A 19,111-nucleotide genomic window follows, 5' to 3' on the forward strand; every position below is an offset into this window, starting at 1 on the left:
TTTTAATTGGGTGGGGTGGTTAAAATATGGAAAAATTCAACTTTTTGGAATTTTTCCTTGGGTTGCAGTCAAATAGCTATCACACCGCCGAATTTCAAGTTCCTAGCTCACCTGGGAGTGGGCAAACATTAATGTCTGTCAGTCAGTCAGTCAGTCAGCCTTGTGGCTTTATATATATAAAGTAGAGCCAGTGCAGGCTCTCATTTGGAAATTTATTGCGGCCTATCGGTACGTCGTATCGAGGAACGGATTGCGCCATCAAACGACACATTTAGTCGCCTACATGACTGACTTAGACATTTCTCGTATCTCGCCCATTTATACCATAGAAAGGGGTGAAAATTTCGATCCACATAAAAAATCGGCCGCTTTTCACCAGTTGAAAACTAATTTTGCCAACTTAGCAGACAGCAGACAGCTACAGTCTTGAAACTTGGCAGGCAAGTCGATGATAAAACGACCTAGAATTTCAGTTATTTGAGCTTTTGCCGTATCTCCCTGGGATTCACCATAAATTGCTTAGGAAACATAAATTAGGCTGAAATTTGATCAGTGTTTCCACATATTATTTCCGTTTTCCTACATATTGAAGGCAGCTGGAAGTATGACATTCGATCTACATATGGCCAATGATCGTGCCAAGGAACGTACTGAATTTCGAGCATCTATCTGTCTTATGAGTGTGTGAATTAGTAACATAATTTATGGAAATTTAACGAAAATGACCAAAACCGGAAAAATGAAGCTCAATCTGAGGTAGAAGAGGTCGATCTACGACGAAAAGTCATAGGACCTAAGTTGTAGATCTCTTAATTTTAAGACATGAAAGTGCAATCCGTTCATTGATAGCAATTACCGTTCAGCCACAAGATAGCTTGAAACGAAAGTCTGCACCGTCATTAAATTTGGCTTATTATTTCTAATTTTTTCATGGGTAAAATATTAAATATTTGAAGTTCTTGCAATATCTACGTCAGTTACAGGCTAGGAGCTAGAACTTTGTTAAATTTTAATTTTGTAGGGCACTGAAACATGGCGTCCGCCATTTTCTTTGGGGGGAAGGGGGCAAAAATTGAAAATTTGAATTTTCTGGACATTTTTCCTTGGTTGCAGGCTAATAGCTATCACAATGCCAAATTTCAAGTTTCCAGCTCATGGCGAAGTGGGTGAACATTTATGTCAGTGAGTGAGCCAACGGGCTATATATATATACTCGCTTTCGCTCGTTGGCGGCTCCGCCCCCAAACCCCCGGATACTCTACATCACAAATGGACATTTCGAAATAGACTGTGGCGAAATGGTATGTCTCATCGACAAACGGACTTTGCCAACGGACGGACATTTTACTGGTCGGCATGTTTGGTGCTATATGTATATTTTGTTGTATAGCGGCGATTTATTATATGGGTAGGAGTAACCTTTTCCATCTGGGGCAAATTTCACAAGTTGAAAAATTATTTCATACACCTAATAGTCAGCTACAGTCTTAAAACATTTATAGGACCAAATTTATAGATCTCTTCATTCCAGGGACAGAAAATGCCTTCCAGAACTGCTTAGACAGAAATTATTCGAAACGAAGGTCTGCAATGGCATGAGATTTTTCTGAATATTTCGTATTTTTCAGAGATAAAATGTTAAAAGTTACAGTGTAAAGACTATAATTTCGCCAGAGTTTCATATTCTGGTGCACCCGTAAATTGCGTCCGCCGTTTTGTTTGGCGGGGAGGGGTGCGCACGCTGAAGAGTGCCCAATGGTAAGCTGTATCAAGATACGGATTGCGCAGTCAGACGTCCCTTTAAGTCGCCTACGGTAGTGTCTAAGGCATTTTCTCATATCTTGCCTATTTAAACCATAGAAAGGTGTGAACGTTTCGATCTATGTCAAATTTCGTCCGCTTAACACCAGTTGAAAAATAATTCTGCCAACTAGCAGACAGGTAGAGTCTTGAAACTTGGGAGGCAGGTCGACGATGAAACGGCCAAAAATTTTGGTTACTTGAGGTTTTGCCGTATCTCTATGGGCTTCACCGTAAATTGCTTGAGAAACATGCATTATGCTGAAATTTGTTTAGTATTTCCACATATTCCTTCCGTTTTCCCATGCATTCAAGGCAGCTAGAATAATGATGGTCGGTCTACATATGGCCAATGGTCGTACCAAGGAGTGTGCTGAATTTCGTGCATCTATCTCTTTTATGAGTGTGTGAATCAGTAAAATTATTTTGGAAATTTAACAAAATTGACCAAAACCGGGGAAAGGAAGCTCAATGTAAGGTAGAAGGTGTCGAGATACAACAAAAAGTCATAGGACCAAAGTTGTAGATCTCTACATTTTAGGATCCGAAAGTGCAGTCCGTTTATTGATAACAATTACCGTTTAGCCACAAGAGAGCTCGAAACGAAAGCCTGCACCGTCATTAAATTTGGCTTAATATTTAGATTTTTTTAGTGGTTAAAATATTAAATATTTAAGTTATTGCAACTCCTACGACGGTTACAGGCTATGAGCTAGAACGTTGCCAAATTTTAATTTTGTAGGGCACTGCATCACGGTGTTCGCCATTTTGTTTGGGGGATGGGGGCAGAAAAAAAATTAGAATTTTTTTAATTTTTCCGTAGGTTGCAGGCTAATAGATATAATATTGCCAAATTTCAAGTTCCTAGCTCATCTGGAATGGTCTAACCTAAAATTAGAGTTCGATATTTTGATTGGGTGGTGAAGGGGGGTAAATATGAAAAATTGTAACGTTTTGGAATTTCTGCTCGGCTTACAGCGCAATATCTATCAGATTGCCGAATTTCAACTTTCTAGTTCTTCTGGAAAGGCGTAACACGAAATTTGAGACCGATATTTTGATTGGGAGTTGGGGGCCCTGAATAAGAAAAAATTGAATTGGAATTTTTCGTACGGTTGCAGCCTCATTGCTATCAGATTATTCATCTGAAGTTCTTAGTTCATCTGGAAGGGTCTAACAGGAAATTTGAGTCCGATATTTTGATTGGGTGGGGTGGGGGGCTAAATATGGAAAATGTCAACATTTTGGAATTTTTCCCTGGGTTGCAGCCTAATAGCTATCACAGTGCCGAATTTCAAGTTCCTACCTCACCTGAAAGTGGGCAAACATTAATGTCAGTCAGTCAGTCAGTCAGTCAGTCAGTCAGTCAGTCAGTCAGTCAGTCAGTCAGTCAGTCAGTCAGTCAGCCAGCCAGCCAGCCAGCCAGCCAGTCAGTCAGTCAGCCTTGTGGCTTCATATATATAAGATAAATATAAATAAATAAACATAAGTATATATATAAGATAAACGTCATAATATCGAAACCCTTTCAATATCTACCAATTTTACTGGCTCAAAATGTTGTATCCCGATGGTCTTGGTGGTAACCGGGAAACATTAATTTCGAAGGTAGTCATAACACTTTTCCGCTCGCAATGCGAAATCGTCTTATATGTGGCAAGTTCTGTAATATCTGCTGCCAACTTTGACGGAGGAACTACTGCACATAGCATGTTTCGTTTCTCCCTTGATGTGGGTGATGGTTCTGGATATTGGTCTCTCAGTAATGGATTCCAAAGAGCTCACCTTATTCGAGAGGCAGGCTTAATGATTTTTCACAAAGTGTGCTTGGCAAAAGAGATTTTTCTAGGAATACTGAACAGATCTCTCAGAGACCTAATGGGAGTCGACAATGCTTTTAGTAAAAGGTCATAATTTTTTGTAGAGATTTTCGACAATATGTTCCTGTTGTAACAGAAGCCAAATCACCTTCTGATGTAACAAACGTCTCACCCAAATCCTCTAGACTCTGAGAAGAAATGAAAAAATCCAAGTAACGGAACGTCGAAGAATTCAAGGGGAAGAACGTTACTCAAAATTCCTTCTTACAGTTGGCAACAACGAAGTAGAGCATGTCACCGTTAGTAAGGGGAGACAACAAAAGTTCCGTTTGCAAATTCTTTGAAAGAACTGTTAGACCAAGTATACACACAAGGCATCTTTTCCAACCCAGACAGTGCTTCCAAACGTGCCGTACTATATAAAATCAACGCCAATGTATATGAAATAAACTCTGCCCTTCCCCAATTTCTGGAAGGTGGTTTCTCGATTTGTACAGCATCGATTGGGTAGAAGATCAAGTTACGGATTGTGCACATAACCTTGTGGATCAAGATGTACTCCATTCATCTCAGTGCTAGAAGTGCAGCATCACGTTTTGTATCAAAAATTAGGCTTAGTTTTTATTATAAGAAGGAATTTAAATTTTTCTGATCTCGTTGTGAATGGTATAAAAGTTATTGTTTCATCAATATCACCAAGACTTACAGTGGTTCGTTTTGAGGGTTAGATGAACGTCTTTTTATACCACGAATAATATTCAAGTTCTCCTTACATCGCACCATTCATATGTGCAGGAATTTCCCCTTCAAGTCTCTTATGCCACGTCTATCTATAAAAGCCAGGGACAAACTATTGAGTTTACTGGAGTGAACCTTCACGCTGATGTCTTTAGCGATGGCCTACTGCATGTGGTTCTGATCGGAGTTCGATCTGTGGCTCGCATGAGAGTTCTTGTTCCTTGTGACTGTGTTCTGGATGATGTTGGCCACGTGAAGAACGTGGTCTGAAAACGTTTGTTTTAGTAAGACTTTAGTGTTTGGCAGTTCCTCTGGCCTACTGCTGCATCAAGCACAACGGTGTGTTCTGTTGAGCTGATGGTCTAGCTTAGTGGTGGTTCAATCACGACGGGGAGTCTAGGTGAGGAGATCCCTTAGCTCAGCGGTATATCAATCACGACGGGGAATTTTGCAGTGCAGATCCGCTTGCGTAGTGGTGTACCATTAACGAAGTGTAGATTTGTTTTGGTGTGGTGGTGATTATTGTTTTAAGAGGAAGTACAAATAGGCAACCATGCCCTATGTAACACCAATGAGAGACAAACAAATTGGAGGGCATCCGACACTTCGAAACTTAAGGTATGGGCTAAACAACGACAAAGGGCCACGAGGAGTGTGGAAATGAAACCGTGCCTAGCCCTCAAGTGCTTTGATACCGCCGGGCTCGTAAAAAACAAGAGTTGACCAACGGACGTCGGATAGGATAGATGGAAGAGACGAGCAGTGTTGTAGAGGAAGTACAACTGGACAAACCAGGCTAGGGTCCCTTCTCATCACCACGTACGATAACCACCACCCACCCACAAGTGATGCAGATTCACTCATGTACTCCTATATCAATCACTAAGATACTCTTCCTTATTGCTGTATAAATCATCCTGAGGAATTTTGTTAACCAGATCCCCGAGCTATTGCTGTATAAATCAACAGGGAAAGTATTGTTGTGCAGATTCCCTGGCCTACTGCTCTATGAATCATGACGGGAATATTTCTTGAGCAGATCCTGTGGCGTACTACCGAATAAATCTCGACGGGGAGCTTTGCTTAGCAGATCCACTTGCCTACTGCTTTATAAATCACGACGGGGAGTTTTGTTGAGCAGATCCACTGTCCTACTGCATTGTGAATCACGACGGGGAGTTTTGTTGAGCAGATCCCCTGCCCTCATGCTGTATGAATCACGACGGGGAGTTTTTTGAGCAGATCCCCTCGTCTACTGCTTTATGAGACACGACGGGGAGTTTTGTTGAGCAGATCCCGTGGCCTAATGCTGAGTGAATTACCACGGGGAGTTTTGTTGAGCAGATCCCCTCGCCTACTGCTTTATGAGACACGACGGGGAGTTTTGTTGAGCAGATCCCGTGGCCTAACGCTGAGTGAATTACCACGGGGAGTTTTGTTGAGCAGATCCCCTCGTCTACTGCTTTATGAGACACGACGGGGAGTTTTGTTGAGCAGATCCCGTGGCCTAATGCTGAGTGAATTACCACGGGGAGTTTTGTTGAGCAGATCCCCTCGCCTACTGCTTTATGAGACACACGGAGAGTTTCGTTGAGCAGACTGCCTCGCCTACTGCTGTGTAAATAACCACGCGGAGGTTTGTTTAGCAGATCCCCTGACCTACTGCTGTATAAATCACTGCGGGGTGTTTTGTTGAGCAGATCCCCTCGCCTACTGCTTTATGAGACACGACGGGGAGTTTTGTTGAGCAGATCCCGTGGCTTAATGCTGAGTGAATTACCAAGGGGAGTTTTGTTGAGCAGATCCCCTCGTCTACTGCTTTATGAGACACGACGGGGAGTTTTGTTGAGCAGATCCCGTGGCCTAATGCTGAGTGAATTACCACGGGGAGTTTTGTTGAGCAGATCCCCTCGCCTACTGCTGTATGAGACACACGGAGAGTTTCGTTGAGCAGACTGCCTCGCCTACTGCTGTGTAAATAACCACGCGGAGGTTTGTTTAGCAGATCCCCTGAAGTACTGCTGTATCAATCACTGCGGGGTGTTTTGTTCAGCAGATCAGCTCGCCTACTGCTGTATGAGACAGGACAGGAAGTTGTGTAGCGGATCCCCTGATCCACTGCAGTATGAATCACCATGGTGAGTTTTGTTGAGCAAATCGCCTGCACTAATGCTGTATAAATCAATACGGAGAGCTTTGTTAAGCAGATCCCCTACACTAATGCTGTGTGAATCAATACGGAGAGCTTTGTTAAGCAGATCCCCTGCACTAATGCTGCATGAATCAATACGGAGAGCTTTGTTAAGCAGATCCCCTACACCAATGCTGTATGAATCAATACGGAGAGCTTTGTTAAGCAGATCCCCTACACTAATGCTGTGTGAATCAATACGGAGAGTTTTCTTGAGCAGATCCCCTACACTAATGCTGTGTGAATCAACACGGAGAGCTTTGTTAAGCAGATCCCCTGCACTAATGCTGTGTGAATCAATACGGAGAGTTTTCTTGAGCAGATCGCCTGCACTAATGCTGTGTGAATCAATACGGAGAGCTTTGTTAAGCAGATCCCCTGCACTAATGCTGCATGAATCAATACGGAAAGCTTTGTTAAGCAGATCCCCTGCACTAATGCTGCATGAATCAATACGGAGAGCTTTGTTAAGCAGATCCCCTGCACTAATGCTGTATGAATCAATACGGAGAGTTTTCTTGAGCAGATCCCCTACACTAATGCTGTATGAATCAATACGGAGAGCTTTGTTAAGCAGATCCCCTACACTAATGCTGTGTGAATCAATACGGAGAGTTTTCTTGAGCAGATCCCCTACACTAATGCTGTATGAATCAATACGGAGAGCTTTGTTAAGCAGATCCCCTGCACTAATGCTGTATGAATCAATACGGAGAGCTTTGTTAAGCAGATCCCCTACACTAATGCTGTGTGAATCAATACGGAGAGTTTTCTTGAGCAGATCCCCTACACTAATGCTGTATGAATCAATACGGAGAGCTTTGTTAAGCAGATCCCCTACACTAATGCTGTATGAATCAATACGGAGAGCTTTGTTAAGCAGATCCCCTACACCAATGCTGTATGAATCAATACGGAGAGTTTTCTTGAGCAGATCCCCTACACCAATGCTGTATGAATCAATACGGAGAGCTTTGTTAAGCAGATCCCCTGCACTAATGCTGCATGAATCAATACGGAGAGCTTTGTTAAGCAGATCCCCTACACCAATGCTGTATGAATCAATACGGAGAGTTTTGTTGAGCAGATCCCCTACACCAATGCTGTGTGAATCAATACGGAGAGCTTTGTTAAGCAGATCCCCTGCACTAATGCTGTGTGAATCAATACGGAGAGCTTTGTTAAGCAGATCCCCTGCACTAATGCTGTGTGAATCAATACGGAGAGCTTTGTTAAGCAGATCCCCTACACTAATGCTGCATGGATCAATACGGAGAGCTTTGTTAAGCAGATCCCCTGCACTAATGCTGCATGAATCAATACGGAGAGCTTTGTTAAGCAGATCCCCTGCACTAATGCTGTGTGAATCAATACGGAGAGCTTTGTTAAGCAGATCCCCTACACTAATGCTGTGTGAATCAATACGGAGAGCTTTGTTAAGCAGATCCCCTACACTAATGCTGTGTGAATCAATACGGAGAGCTTTGTTAAGCAGATCCCCTACACTAATGCTGCATGGATCAATACGGAGAGCTTTGTTAAGCAGATCCCCTACACTAATGCTGTGTGAATCAATACGGAGAGTTTTCTTGAGCAGATCCCCTGCACTAATGCTGTGTGAATCAATACGGAGAGCTTTGTTGAGCAGATCCCCTGCACTAATGCTGTATGAATCAACACGGAGAGCTTTGTTGAGCAGATCCCCTGCACTAATGCTGTATGAATCAATACGGAGAGCTTTGTTAAGCAGATCTCCTACACTAATGCTGCATGGATCAATACGGAGAGCTTTGTTAAGCAGATCCCCTGCACTAATGCTGTGTGAATCAATACGGAGAGCTTTGTTAAGCAGATCCCCTGCACTAATGCTGTGTGAATCAATACGGAGAGCTTTGTTAAGCAGATCCCCTACACCAATGCTGTGTGAATCAATACGGAGAGCTTTGTTAAGCAGATCCCCTGCCCTAATGCTGTGTGAATCAATACGGAGAGCTTTGTTAAGCAGATCCCCTACACTAATGCTGCATGGATCAATACGGAGAGCTTTGTTAAGCAGATCCCCTACACTAATGCTGTGTGAATCAATACGGAGAGCTTTGTTAAGCAGATCCCCTACACTAATGCTGCATGGATCAATACGGAGAGCTTTGTTAAGCAGATCCCCTGCCCTAATGCTGTGTGAATCAATACGGAGAGCTTTGTTAAGCAGATCCCCTACACTAATGCTGCATGGATCAATACGGAGAGCTTTGTTAAGCAGATCCCCTACACCAATGCTGTATGAATCAATACGGAGAGTTTTCTTGAGCAGATCCCCTGCACTAATGCTGTGTGAATCAATACGGAGAGCTTTGTTGAGCAGATCCCCTGCACTAATGCTGCATGAATCAATACGGAGAGCTTTGTTAAGCAGATCCCCTACACTAATGCTGTGTGAATCAATACGGAGAGCTTTGTTGAGCAGATCCCCTGCACTAATGCTGCATGAATCAATACGGAGAGCTTTGTTAAGCAGATCCCCTACACCAATGCTGTGTGAATCAATACGGAGAGCTTTGTTAAGCAGATCCCCTGCACTAATGCTGTGTGAATCAATACGGAGAGCTTTGTTAAGCAGATCCCCTACACTAATGCTGCATGGATCAATACGGAGAGCTTTGTTAAGCAGATCCCCTACACTAATGCTGTGTGAATCAATACGGACAGTTTTCTTGAGCAGATCCCCTGCACTAATGCTGCATGAATCAATACGGAGAGCTTAGTTAAGCAGATCCCCTGCACTAATGCTGTGTGAATCAATACGGAGAGCTTTGTTAAGCAGATCCCCTGCACTAATGCTGTGTGAATCAATACGGAGAGCTTTGTTAAGCAGATCCCCTGCACTAATGCTGCATGAATCAATACGGAGAGCTTAGTTAAGCAGATCCCCTGCACTAATGCTGTGTGAATCAATACGGAGAGCTTTGTTAAGCAGATCCCCTGCACTAATGCTGTGTGAATCAATACGGAGAGTTTTCTTGAGCAGATCCCCTACACCAATGCTGTGTGAATCAATACGGAGAGCTTTGTTAAGCAGATCCCCTGCACTAATGCTGTGTGAATCAATACGGAGAGCTTTGTTAAGCAGATCCCCTACACTAATGCTGCATGAATCAATACGGAGAGCTTTGTTAAGCAGATCCCCTACAATAATGCTGTATGAATCAATACGGAGAGTTTTCTTGAGCAGATCCCCTACACTAATGCTGCATGAACCACGATGGGGAATTTTGTTGAGCACATCCTGTTGCCTACTACTGTATGAGACACGAGTTTTGTTGAGCACATCCTGTTGCCTACTACTGCATGAGACAGGACGGGGAGTTTAGTTGAGCACATCCTGTTGCCTACTACAGTATGAGACACGAGTTTTGTTGAGCACATCCTGTTGCCTACTACTGTATGAGACACGAGTTTTGTTGAGCACATCCTGTTGCCTACTACTGTATGAGATAGGACGGAGAGTTTTGTTGAGCACATCCTGTTGCCTACTACTGCATGCGACACGACGGGGAGTTTTGTTGAGCACATCCTGTTGCCTACTGCTGTATGAGACGCGAGTTTTGTTGAGCACATCCTGTTGCCTACTACTGTATGAGACACGACGGGGAGTTTTGTTGAGCACATCCCGTTGCCTACTGCTGTATGAGACACGAGTTTTGTTGAGCACATGCTGTTGCCTACTTCTGTATCATCACGAAGTGGAGTTTTGATGAGCACATCCTGTTGCCTATTACTGTATGAGACACGACGGGGAGTTTTGTTGAGCACATCCTGTTGCCTACTAATGCATGAGACACGACGGGGAGTTTTGTTGAGGACATCCTGTTGCCTACTGCTGTATGAGACACGAGTTTTGTTGAGCACATCCTGTTGCCTACTCCTGTATGATACACGACGGGGAGTTTTGTTGAGCACATCCTGTTCCCTACCACAGCATGAGACACGACGGGGAGTTTTGTTGAACACATCCTGTTGCCTACTACTGCATGAGACACGACGGGGAGTTTTGTTGAGCACATCCTGTTGCCCACTACTGCATGAGACACGACGGGGAGTTTTGTTGAGCACATCCTGTTGCCTACTACTGCATGAGACACGACGGGGAGTTTTGTTGAGCACATCATATTGCCTACTACTGTATGAAACACAAGTTTTCTTGAGCACATCCTGCTGCCTACTACTGCATGAGACACGACGGGGAGTTTTTTGAGCACATCCTGTTGCCTACTACTGCATGAGACACGAGTTTTGTTGAGCACATCCTGTTGCCTACTGCTGTATGAGACACGACGGGGAGTTTTGTTGAGCACATCCTGTTGCCTACTACTGCATGAGACACGAGTTTTGTTGAGCACATCCTGTTGCCTACCACTGCATGAGACACGACGGGGAGTTTTGTTGAGAAAAACCGTGTTCCTACTACTGTATGAGACAGCAGTTTTGTTGAGCACATCCTGTTGCCTACTACTGCATGAGACACGACGGGGAGTTTTTTGAGCACATCCTGTTGCCTACTACTGTATGAGACAGGAGTTTTGTTGAGCACATCCTGTTGCCTACTGCTGTATGAGACACGACGGGGAGTTTTGTTGAGCACATCCTGTTGCCTACTACTGCATGAGACACGAGTTTTGTTGAGCACATCCTGTTGCCTACTACTGCATGAGACACGACGGGGAGTTTTTTGAGCACATCCTGTTGCCTACTACTGTATGAGATAGGAGTTTTGTTGAGCACATCCTGTTGCCTACTGCTGTATGAGACACGACGGGGAGTTTTGTTGAGCACATCCTGTTGCCTACTACTGCATGAGACACGAGTTTTCTTGAGCACATCCTGCTGCCTACTACTGCATGAGACACGACGGGGAGTTTTTTGAGCACATCCTGTTGCCTACTACTGTATGAGACAGGAGTTTTGTTGAGCACATCCTGTTGCCTACTGCTGTATATGACACGACGGGGACTTTTGTTGAGCACATCCTGTTGCCTACTACTGCATGAGACACGAGTTTTGTTGAGCACATCCTGTTGCCTACCACTGCATGAGACACGACGGGGAGTTTTGTTGAGCACATCCTGTTGCCTACTACTGTATGCAACAGGACGGGGAGTTTTGTTGAGCACATCCTGTTGCCTACTACTGCATGAGACACGACGGGGAATTTTGTTGAGCACATCCTGTTGCCTACTACTGCATGAGACACGAGTTTTGTTGAGCACATCCTGTTGCCTACTACTGCATGAGACACGAGTTTTGTTGAGCACATCCTGTTGCCTACTGCTGTATGAGACAGGAGTTTTGTTGAGCACATCCTGTTGCCTACTGCTGTATGAGACACGACGGGGAGTTTTGTTGAGCACATCCTGTTGCCTACTACTGCATGAGACACGAGTTTTGTAGAGCACATCCTGTTGCCTACCACTGCATGAGACACGACGGGGAGTTTTGTTGAGCACATCCTGTTGCCTACCACTGCATGAGACACGACGGGGAGTTTTGTTGAGCACATCCTGTTGCCTACTACTGCATGAGACACGACGGGGAGTTTTGTTGAGCACATCCTGTTGCCTACTACTGTATAAGTCACGACGTGGAGTTTTGTTGAGCACATCCTGTTGCCTACAACCGTATGAGACACGACGGGGAGTTTTGTTGAGCACATCCTGTTGCCTACTACTGCATGAGACACGAGTTCTGTTGAGCACATCGTGTTGCCTACTACTGCATGAGACACGACGGGGAGTTTGGTTGAGCACATCCTGTTGCCTACTACTGCATGAGACACGACGGGGAGTTTTGTGGAGCACATCCTGTTGCCTAGTACTGTATGAGACACGACGGAGAGTTTTGTTGAGCACATCCTGTTGCCTACTACTGTATGAGACACGAGTTTTGTTGAGAAAATCCTGTTGCCTACTGCTGTATGAGGTACGACGGGGAGTTTTGTTGAGCACTTACTGTTGCCTACTACTGTATGAGACACGTGTTTTGTTGAGAAAATCCTGTTGCCTACTGCTGTATGAGGTACGACGGGGAGTTTTGTTGAGCACATCCTGTTGCGTACTACAGTATGAGACACGAGTTTTGTTGAGCATATCCTGTTGCCTACTACTGTATGAGACACGACGATGAGTTTTGTTGAGCACATCCTGTTGCCTACTACTGTATGAGACACGAGTTTTGTTGAGCACATCCTGTTGCCTACTACTGCATGAGACACGAGTTTTGTTGAGCATATCCTGTTGCCTACTACTGCATGAGACACGACGGGGAGTTTTGTTGAGCACATCCTGTTGCCTACTACTGCATGAGACACGAGTTTTGTTGAGCACATCCTGTTGCCTACTACTGCATGAGACACGACGGGGAGTTTTGTTGAGCACATCCTGTTGCCTACTTCTGTATGAGACACGAGTTTTGCTGAGCACATCCTATTGCATACAACTGTATGAGACACGACGGGGAGTTTTGTTGAGCACATCTTGTTGCATACTACTGCATGAGACACGACGGGGAGTTTTGTTGAGCACATCCCGTTGCCTACTACTGTATGAGACACGAGTTTTGTTGAGCACATCCTGTTGCCTACTACTGCATGAGACACGACGGGGAGTTATGTGGAGCACATCCTGTTGCCTAGTACTGTATGAGACACGACGGGGAGTTTTGTTGAGCACATCCTGTTGCCTACTACTGTATGAGACACGAGTTTTGTTGAGCACATCCTATTGCCTACTGCTGTATGAGACACGAGTTTTGTTGAACACATCATGTTGCCTACTACTGTATGCGACACGACGGGGAGTTTTGATGAGTACATCCTGTTGCCTACTACTGCATGAGACACGAGTTTATTTGAGCACATCCTGTTGCATACTACTGCATGAGACACGAGTTTTGTTGAGCACATCCTGTTGCCTACTGCTGTATGAGACACGAGTTTTGTTGAGTACATCCTGTTGCCTACTACTGCATGAGACACGAGTTTATTTGAGCACATCCTGTTGCCTACTACTGTATGAGACACGAGTTTTGTTGAGCACATCCTGTTGCCTACTGCTGTATGAGACACGACGGGGAGTTTTGTTGAGCACATCCTGTTGCATACTACTGTATGAGACACGAGTTTTGTTGAGCGCATCCTGTTGCCTACTCCTGTATGAGACACGACTTTTGTTGAGCACATCCTGTTGCTTACTGCTGTATGAGACACGACGGGGAGTTTTGATGAGTACATCCTGTTGCATACTACTGTATGAGACACGAGTTTTGTTGCGCACATCCTGTTGCCTACTACTGTATGAGACACGACTTTTGTTGAGCACATCCTGTTGCCTACTGCTGTATGAGACACGACGGGGAGTTTTGATGAGTACATCCTGTTGCCTACTACTGTATGAGACACGAGTTCTGTTGAGCACATCCTGTTGCCTACTACTGCATGAGACAAGACGGGGAGATTTGTTGAGCACATCCTGTTGCCTACTGCTGTATGAGACACGAGTTTTGTTGAGCACATCCTGTTGCCTACTGCTGTATGAGACACGACGGGGAGTTATGTTGAGCACATCCTGTTGCTTACTGCTCTATGAGACAGGAAGGGGAGTTTTGATGAGTACATCCTGTTGCATACTACTGTATGAGACACGAGTTTTGTTGAGCACATCCTGTTGCCTACTACTGTATGAGACACGACTTTTGTTGAGCACATCCTGTTGCCTACTGCTGTATGAGACACGACGGGGAGTTTTGATGAGTACATCCTGTTGCCTACTACTGCATGAGTCACGACTTTTGTTGAGCACATCCTGTTGCTTACTGCTGTATGAGACGCGACTGGGAGTTTTGTTGAGCACATCCTGTTGCCTACTGCTGTATGAGACACGAAGGGGAGTTTTGATGAGTACATCCTGTTGCATACTACTGTATGAGACACGAGTTCTGTTGAGCACATCCTGTAGCCTACTACTGCATGAGACACGACGGGGAGTTTTGTTGAGCACATCCTGTTGCCTACTGCTGTATGAGACACGACGGGGAGTTTTGATGAGTACATCCTGTGGCCTACTACTGCATGAGTCACGACGTGGAGTTTTGTTGAGCACATCCTGTTGCCTACTGCTGTATGAGACACGACTGGGAGTTTTGATGAGTACATCCTGTTGCCTACTGCTGTATGAGACACGAGTTTTGTTGAGCACATCCTGTTGCCTACTACTGTATGAGACACGACTTTTGTTGAGCACATCCTGTTGCTTACTGCTGTATGAGACACGACGGGGAGTTTTGATGAGTACATCTTTTTGCATACTACTGTATGAGACACGAGTTTTGTTGCGCACATCCGGTTGCCTACTACTGTATGAGACACGACTTTTCCTGAGCACATCCTGTTGCCTACTGCTGTATGAGACACGACGGGGAGTTTTGATGAGTACATCCTGTTGCCTACTACTTTATGAGACACGAGTTCTGTTGAGCACATCCTGTTGCCTACTACTGCATGAGACACGACGGGGAGTTTTGTTGAGCACATCCTGTTGCCTACTGCTGTATTAGACACGACGGGGAGTTTTGATGAGTACATCCTGTTGCCTACTACTGTATGAGACACGAGTTTTGTTGAGAACATCCTCTTGCCTACTGCTGTATGAGACACGAGTTTTGTTGAGCACATCCTGTTGCTTACTACTGTATGAGACACGACGGGGTGTTTTGTTGAGCATATCCTGTTGCCTATTACTGTATGAGACACGACGGGGAGTTTCGTTGAGCACATCCTGTTGCCTACTACTGTATGAGCCACGGGTTTTGTTGAGCACATCCTGTTGCCTAATACTCTATAGGACACGACGGGGACTTTTGTTGAGCACATCCTGTTGCCTACTGCTGTATGAGACACGACTTTTGTTGAGCACATCCTGTTGCCTAATACTGTATATGACACGACGGGGACTTTTGTTGAGCACATCCTATTGCCTACTACTGTATGAGACACGAGTTTTGTTGAGCACATCCTGTTGCCTACTCCTGCATGAGACACGAGTTTTGTTGCGCACATCCGGTTGCCTACTACTGTATGAGACACGACTTTTCTTGAGCACATCCTGTTGCCTACTACTGTATGAGCTACGGGTTTTGTTGAGCACATCCTGTTGCCCTCTACTGCATGCGACACGACGGGGAGTTTTGTTGAGCACATCCTGTTGCCTACTACTGTATGAGCTACGGGTTTTGTTGAGCACATCCTGTTGCATACTACTGTATGAGACACGACGGGGAGTTTTGTTGAGCACATCCTGTTGCTTACTGCTGTATGAGACGCGAATTTGTTGAGCACATACTGTTGCCTACTACTGTATGAGACACGAGTTTTGTTGAGCATATCCTGTTGCCTACTACTGTATGAGACACGACGGGGAGTTTTGTTGAGCATATCCTGTTGCCTACTGCTGTATGAGGTACGACGGGGAGTTTTGTTGAGCACATAGTGTTGCCTACTACTGTATGAGACACGAGTTTTGTTCAGAAAATCCTGTTGCCTACTGCTGTATGAGGTACGACGGGGAGTTTTGTTGAGCACATCCTGTTGCCTACTACAGTATGAGACACGAGTTTTGTTGAGCATATCCTGTTGCCTACTACTGTATGAGACACGACGGGGAGTTTTGTTGAGCACATCCTGTTGCCTACTACAGTATGAGACACGACGGGGAGTTTTGTTCAGCATATCCTGTTGCCTACTACTGTATGAGACACGAGTTTTGTTGAGCATATCCTGTTGCCTACTACTGTATCAGACACGACGGGGAGTTTTGTTGAGCACATCCTGTTGCCTACTGCTGTATGAGACGCGAGTTTTGTTGAGCACATCCTGTTGCCTGCTACTGTATGAGACAGGACGGGGAGTTTTGTTGAGCACATCCCGTTGCCTACTGCTGTATGAGACACGATGTTTGTTGAGCACATGCTGTTGCCTACTTCTGTATCATCACGAAGTGAAGTTTTGTTGAGCACATCCTGTTGCCTATTACTGTATGAGACACGACGGGGAGTTTTGTTGAGCACATCCTGTTGCCTACTACTGCATGAGACACGACGGGGAGTTTTGTTGAGGACATCCTGTTGCCTACTGCTGTATGAGACACGAGTTTTGTTGAGCACATCCTCTTGCCTATTCCTGTATGATACACGACGGGGAGTTTTGTTGAGCACATCCTGTTCCCTACCACAGCATGAGACACGACGGGGAGTTTTGTTGAGCACATCCTGTTGCCTACTACTGCATGAGACACGACGGGGAGTTTTGTTGAGCACATCCTGTTGCCTACTACTGCAGGAGACACGACGGGGAGTTTTGTTGAGCACATCATATTGCCTACTACTGTATGAGACACGAGTTTTCTTGAGCACATCCTGTTGCCTACTACTGCATGAGACACGACGGGGAGTTTTGTTGAGCACATCCTGTTGCCTACTACTGCATGAGACACGACGGGGAGTTTTGTTGAGCACATCCTGTTGCCTACTACTGCATGAGACACGAGTTTTGTTGAGCACATCCTGTTGCCTACTACTGCATGAGACACGAGTTTTGTTGAGCACATCCTGTTGCCTACTGCTGTATGAGACACGACGGGGAGTTTTGTTGAGCACATCCTGTTGCCTACTACTGCATGAGACACGAGTTTTGGTGAGCACATCCTGTTGCCTACTACTGCATGAGACACGACGGGGAGTTTTGTTGAGCACATCCTGTTGCCTACTACTGTATGAGACAGGACGGGGAGTTTTGTTGAGCACATCCTGTTGCCTACTACTGGATGAGACACGAGTTTTGTTGAGTACATCCTGTTGCCTACTACTGTATGAGACAGGACGGGGAGTTTGGTTGAGCACATCCTGTTGCCTACTACTGCATGAGACACGAGTTTTGTTGAGCACATCCTGTTGGCTACTACTGCATGAGACACGAGTTTTGTTGAGCACATCCTGTTGCCTACTACTGTATGAGACAAGACGGGGAGTTTTGTTGAGCACATCCTGTTGCCTACTACTGCATGAGTCACGACGTGGAGTTTTGTTGAGCACATCCTGTTGCCTACAACCGTATGAGACATGACGGGGAGTTTTGTTGAGCACATCCTGTTGCCTACTACTGCATGAGACACGAGTTTTGTTGAGCACATCCTGTTGCCTACTACTGCATGAGACACGACGGGGAGTTTCGTTGAGCACATCCTGTTGCCTACTACTGCATGAGACACGACGGGCAGTTTTGTTGAGCACATCCTGTTGCCTACTACTGCATGAGACACGACGGGGAGTTTCGTTGAGCACATCCTGTTGCCTACTACTGTATGAGACACGACGGGGAGTTTTGTTGAGCACATCCTGTTGCCTACTACTGCATGAGACACGACGGGGAGTTTTGTGGAGCACATCCTGGTGCCTACTACTGTATGAGACACGACGGGGAGTTTTGTTGAGCCCACCTGTTGCCTACTACTGCATGAGACACGACGGGAGTTTCGTTGAGCACATCCTGTTGCCTACTACTGTATGAGACACGAGTTTTGTTGAGCACATCCTGTTGCCTACTACTGCATGAGACACGACGGGAGTTTCGTTGAGCACATCCTGTTGCCTGCTACTGCATGAGGCACGAGTTTTGTTGAGCACATCCTGTTGCCCACTACTGCATGAGGCACGAGTTTTGTTGAGCATATCCTGTTGCCTACTACTGCATGAGACACGACGGGGAGTTTTGTTGAGCACATCCTATTGGCTACTGCTGTATGAGACACGAGTTTTGTTGAGCACATCCTGTTGCCTACTACTTCATGAGACACGACGGGGAGTTTTGTTGAGCACATCCTGTTGCCTACTACTGCATTAGACACGAGTTTATTTGAGCACATCCTGTTGCATACTACTGCATGAGACACGAGTTTTGTTGAGCATATCCTGTTGCCTACTACTGTATGAGACACGACGGGGAGTTTTGTCGAGCACATCCTCTTGCCTACTGCTGTATGAGACACGAGTTTTGTTGAGCACATCCTGTTGCTTACTACTGTATGAGACACGACGGGGAGTTTTGTTGAGCATATCCTGTTGCCTATTACTGTATGAGACACGACGGGGAGTTTTGTTGAGCACATCCTGTTGCCTACTACTGTATGACACCCGACGGGGAGTTCTGTTGAACACATCCTGTTGCCTACTACTGTATGAGACACGAGTTTTGTTGAGCACATCCTGTTGCCTACTACTGCATGAGACACGAGTTTTGTTGAGCACATCCTGTTGCCTACTACTGCATGAGACACGAGTTTTGTTGAGCACATCCTGTTCCCTACTACTGTATGAGACACGACGGGGAGTTTTTTGAGCACATCCTGCTGCATACTACTGTATGAGACACGAGTTTTGTTGAGCACATCCTGCTGCCTACTACTTTATGAGACACGAGTTTTGTTGAGCACATCCTGTTGCCTACTACTGTATGAGACAC

General features: G+C 45.3%; 1 protein-coding gene across 1 annotated transcript in view; it reads left to right on the forward strand.

The window, feature by feature from the left end:
* LOC136875109 (uncharacterized) overlaps positions 1-4,628 on the forward strand; it is a 146,970-nt gene extending 142,342 nt beyond the window's left edge. The window contains exon 7 of the mRNA XM_068227903.1: positions 4,416-4,628. Within this exon, the coding sequence (XP_068084004.1) occupies positions 4,416-4,628 (213 nt within the window). The remainder of the gene's footprint in view (positions 1-4,415) is intronic.
* Positions 4,629-19,111: the final 14,483 nt, after the last annotated feature.

This window comes from Anabrus simplex, chromosome 5 (genome assembly GCF_040414725.1).
Source record: "Anabrus simplex isolate iqAnaSimp1 chromosome 5, ASM4041472v1, whole genome shotgun sequence".
NCBI classification, from domain to species: Eukaryota; Metazoa; Arthropoda; class Insecta; order Orthoptera; family Tettigoniidae; genus Anabrus; species Anabrus simplex.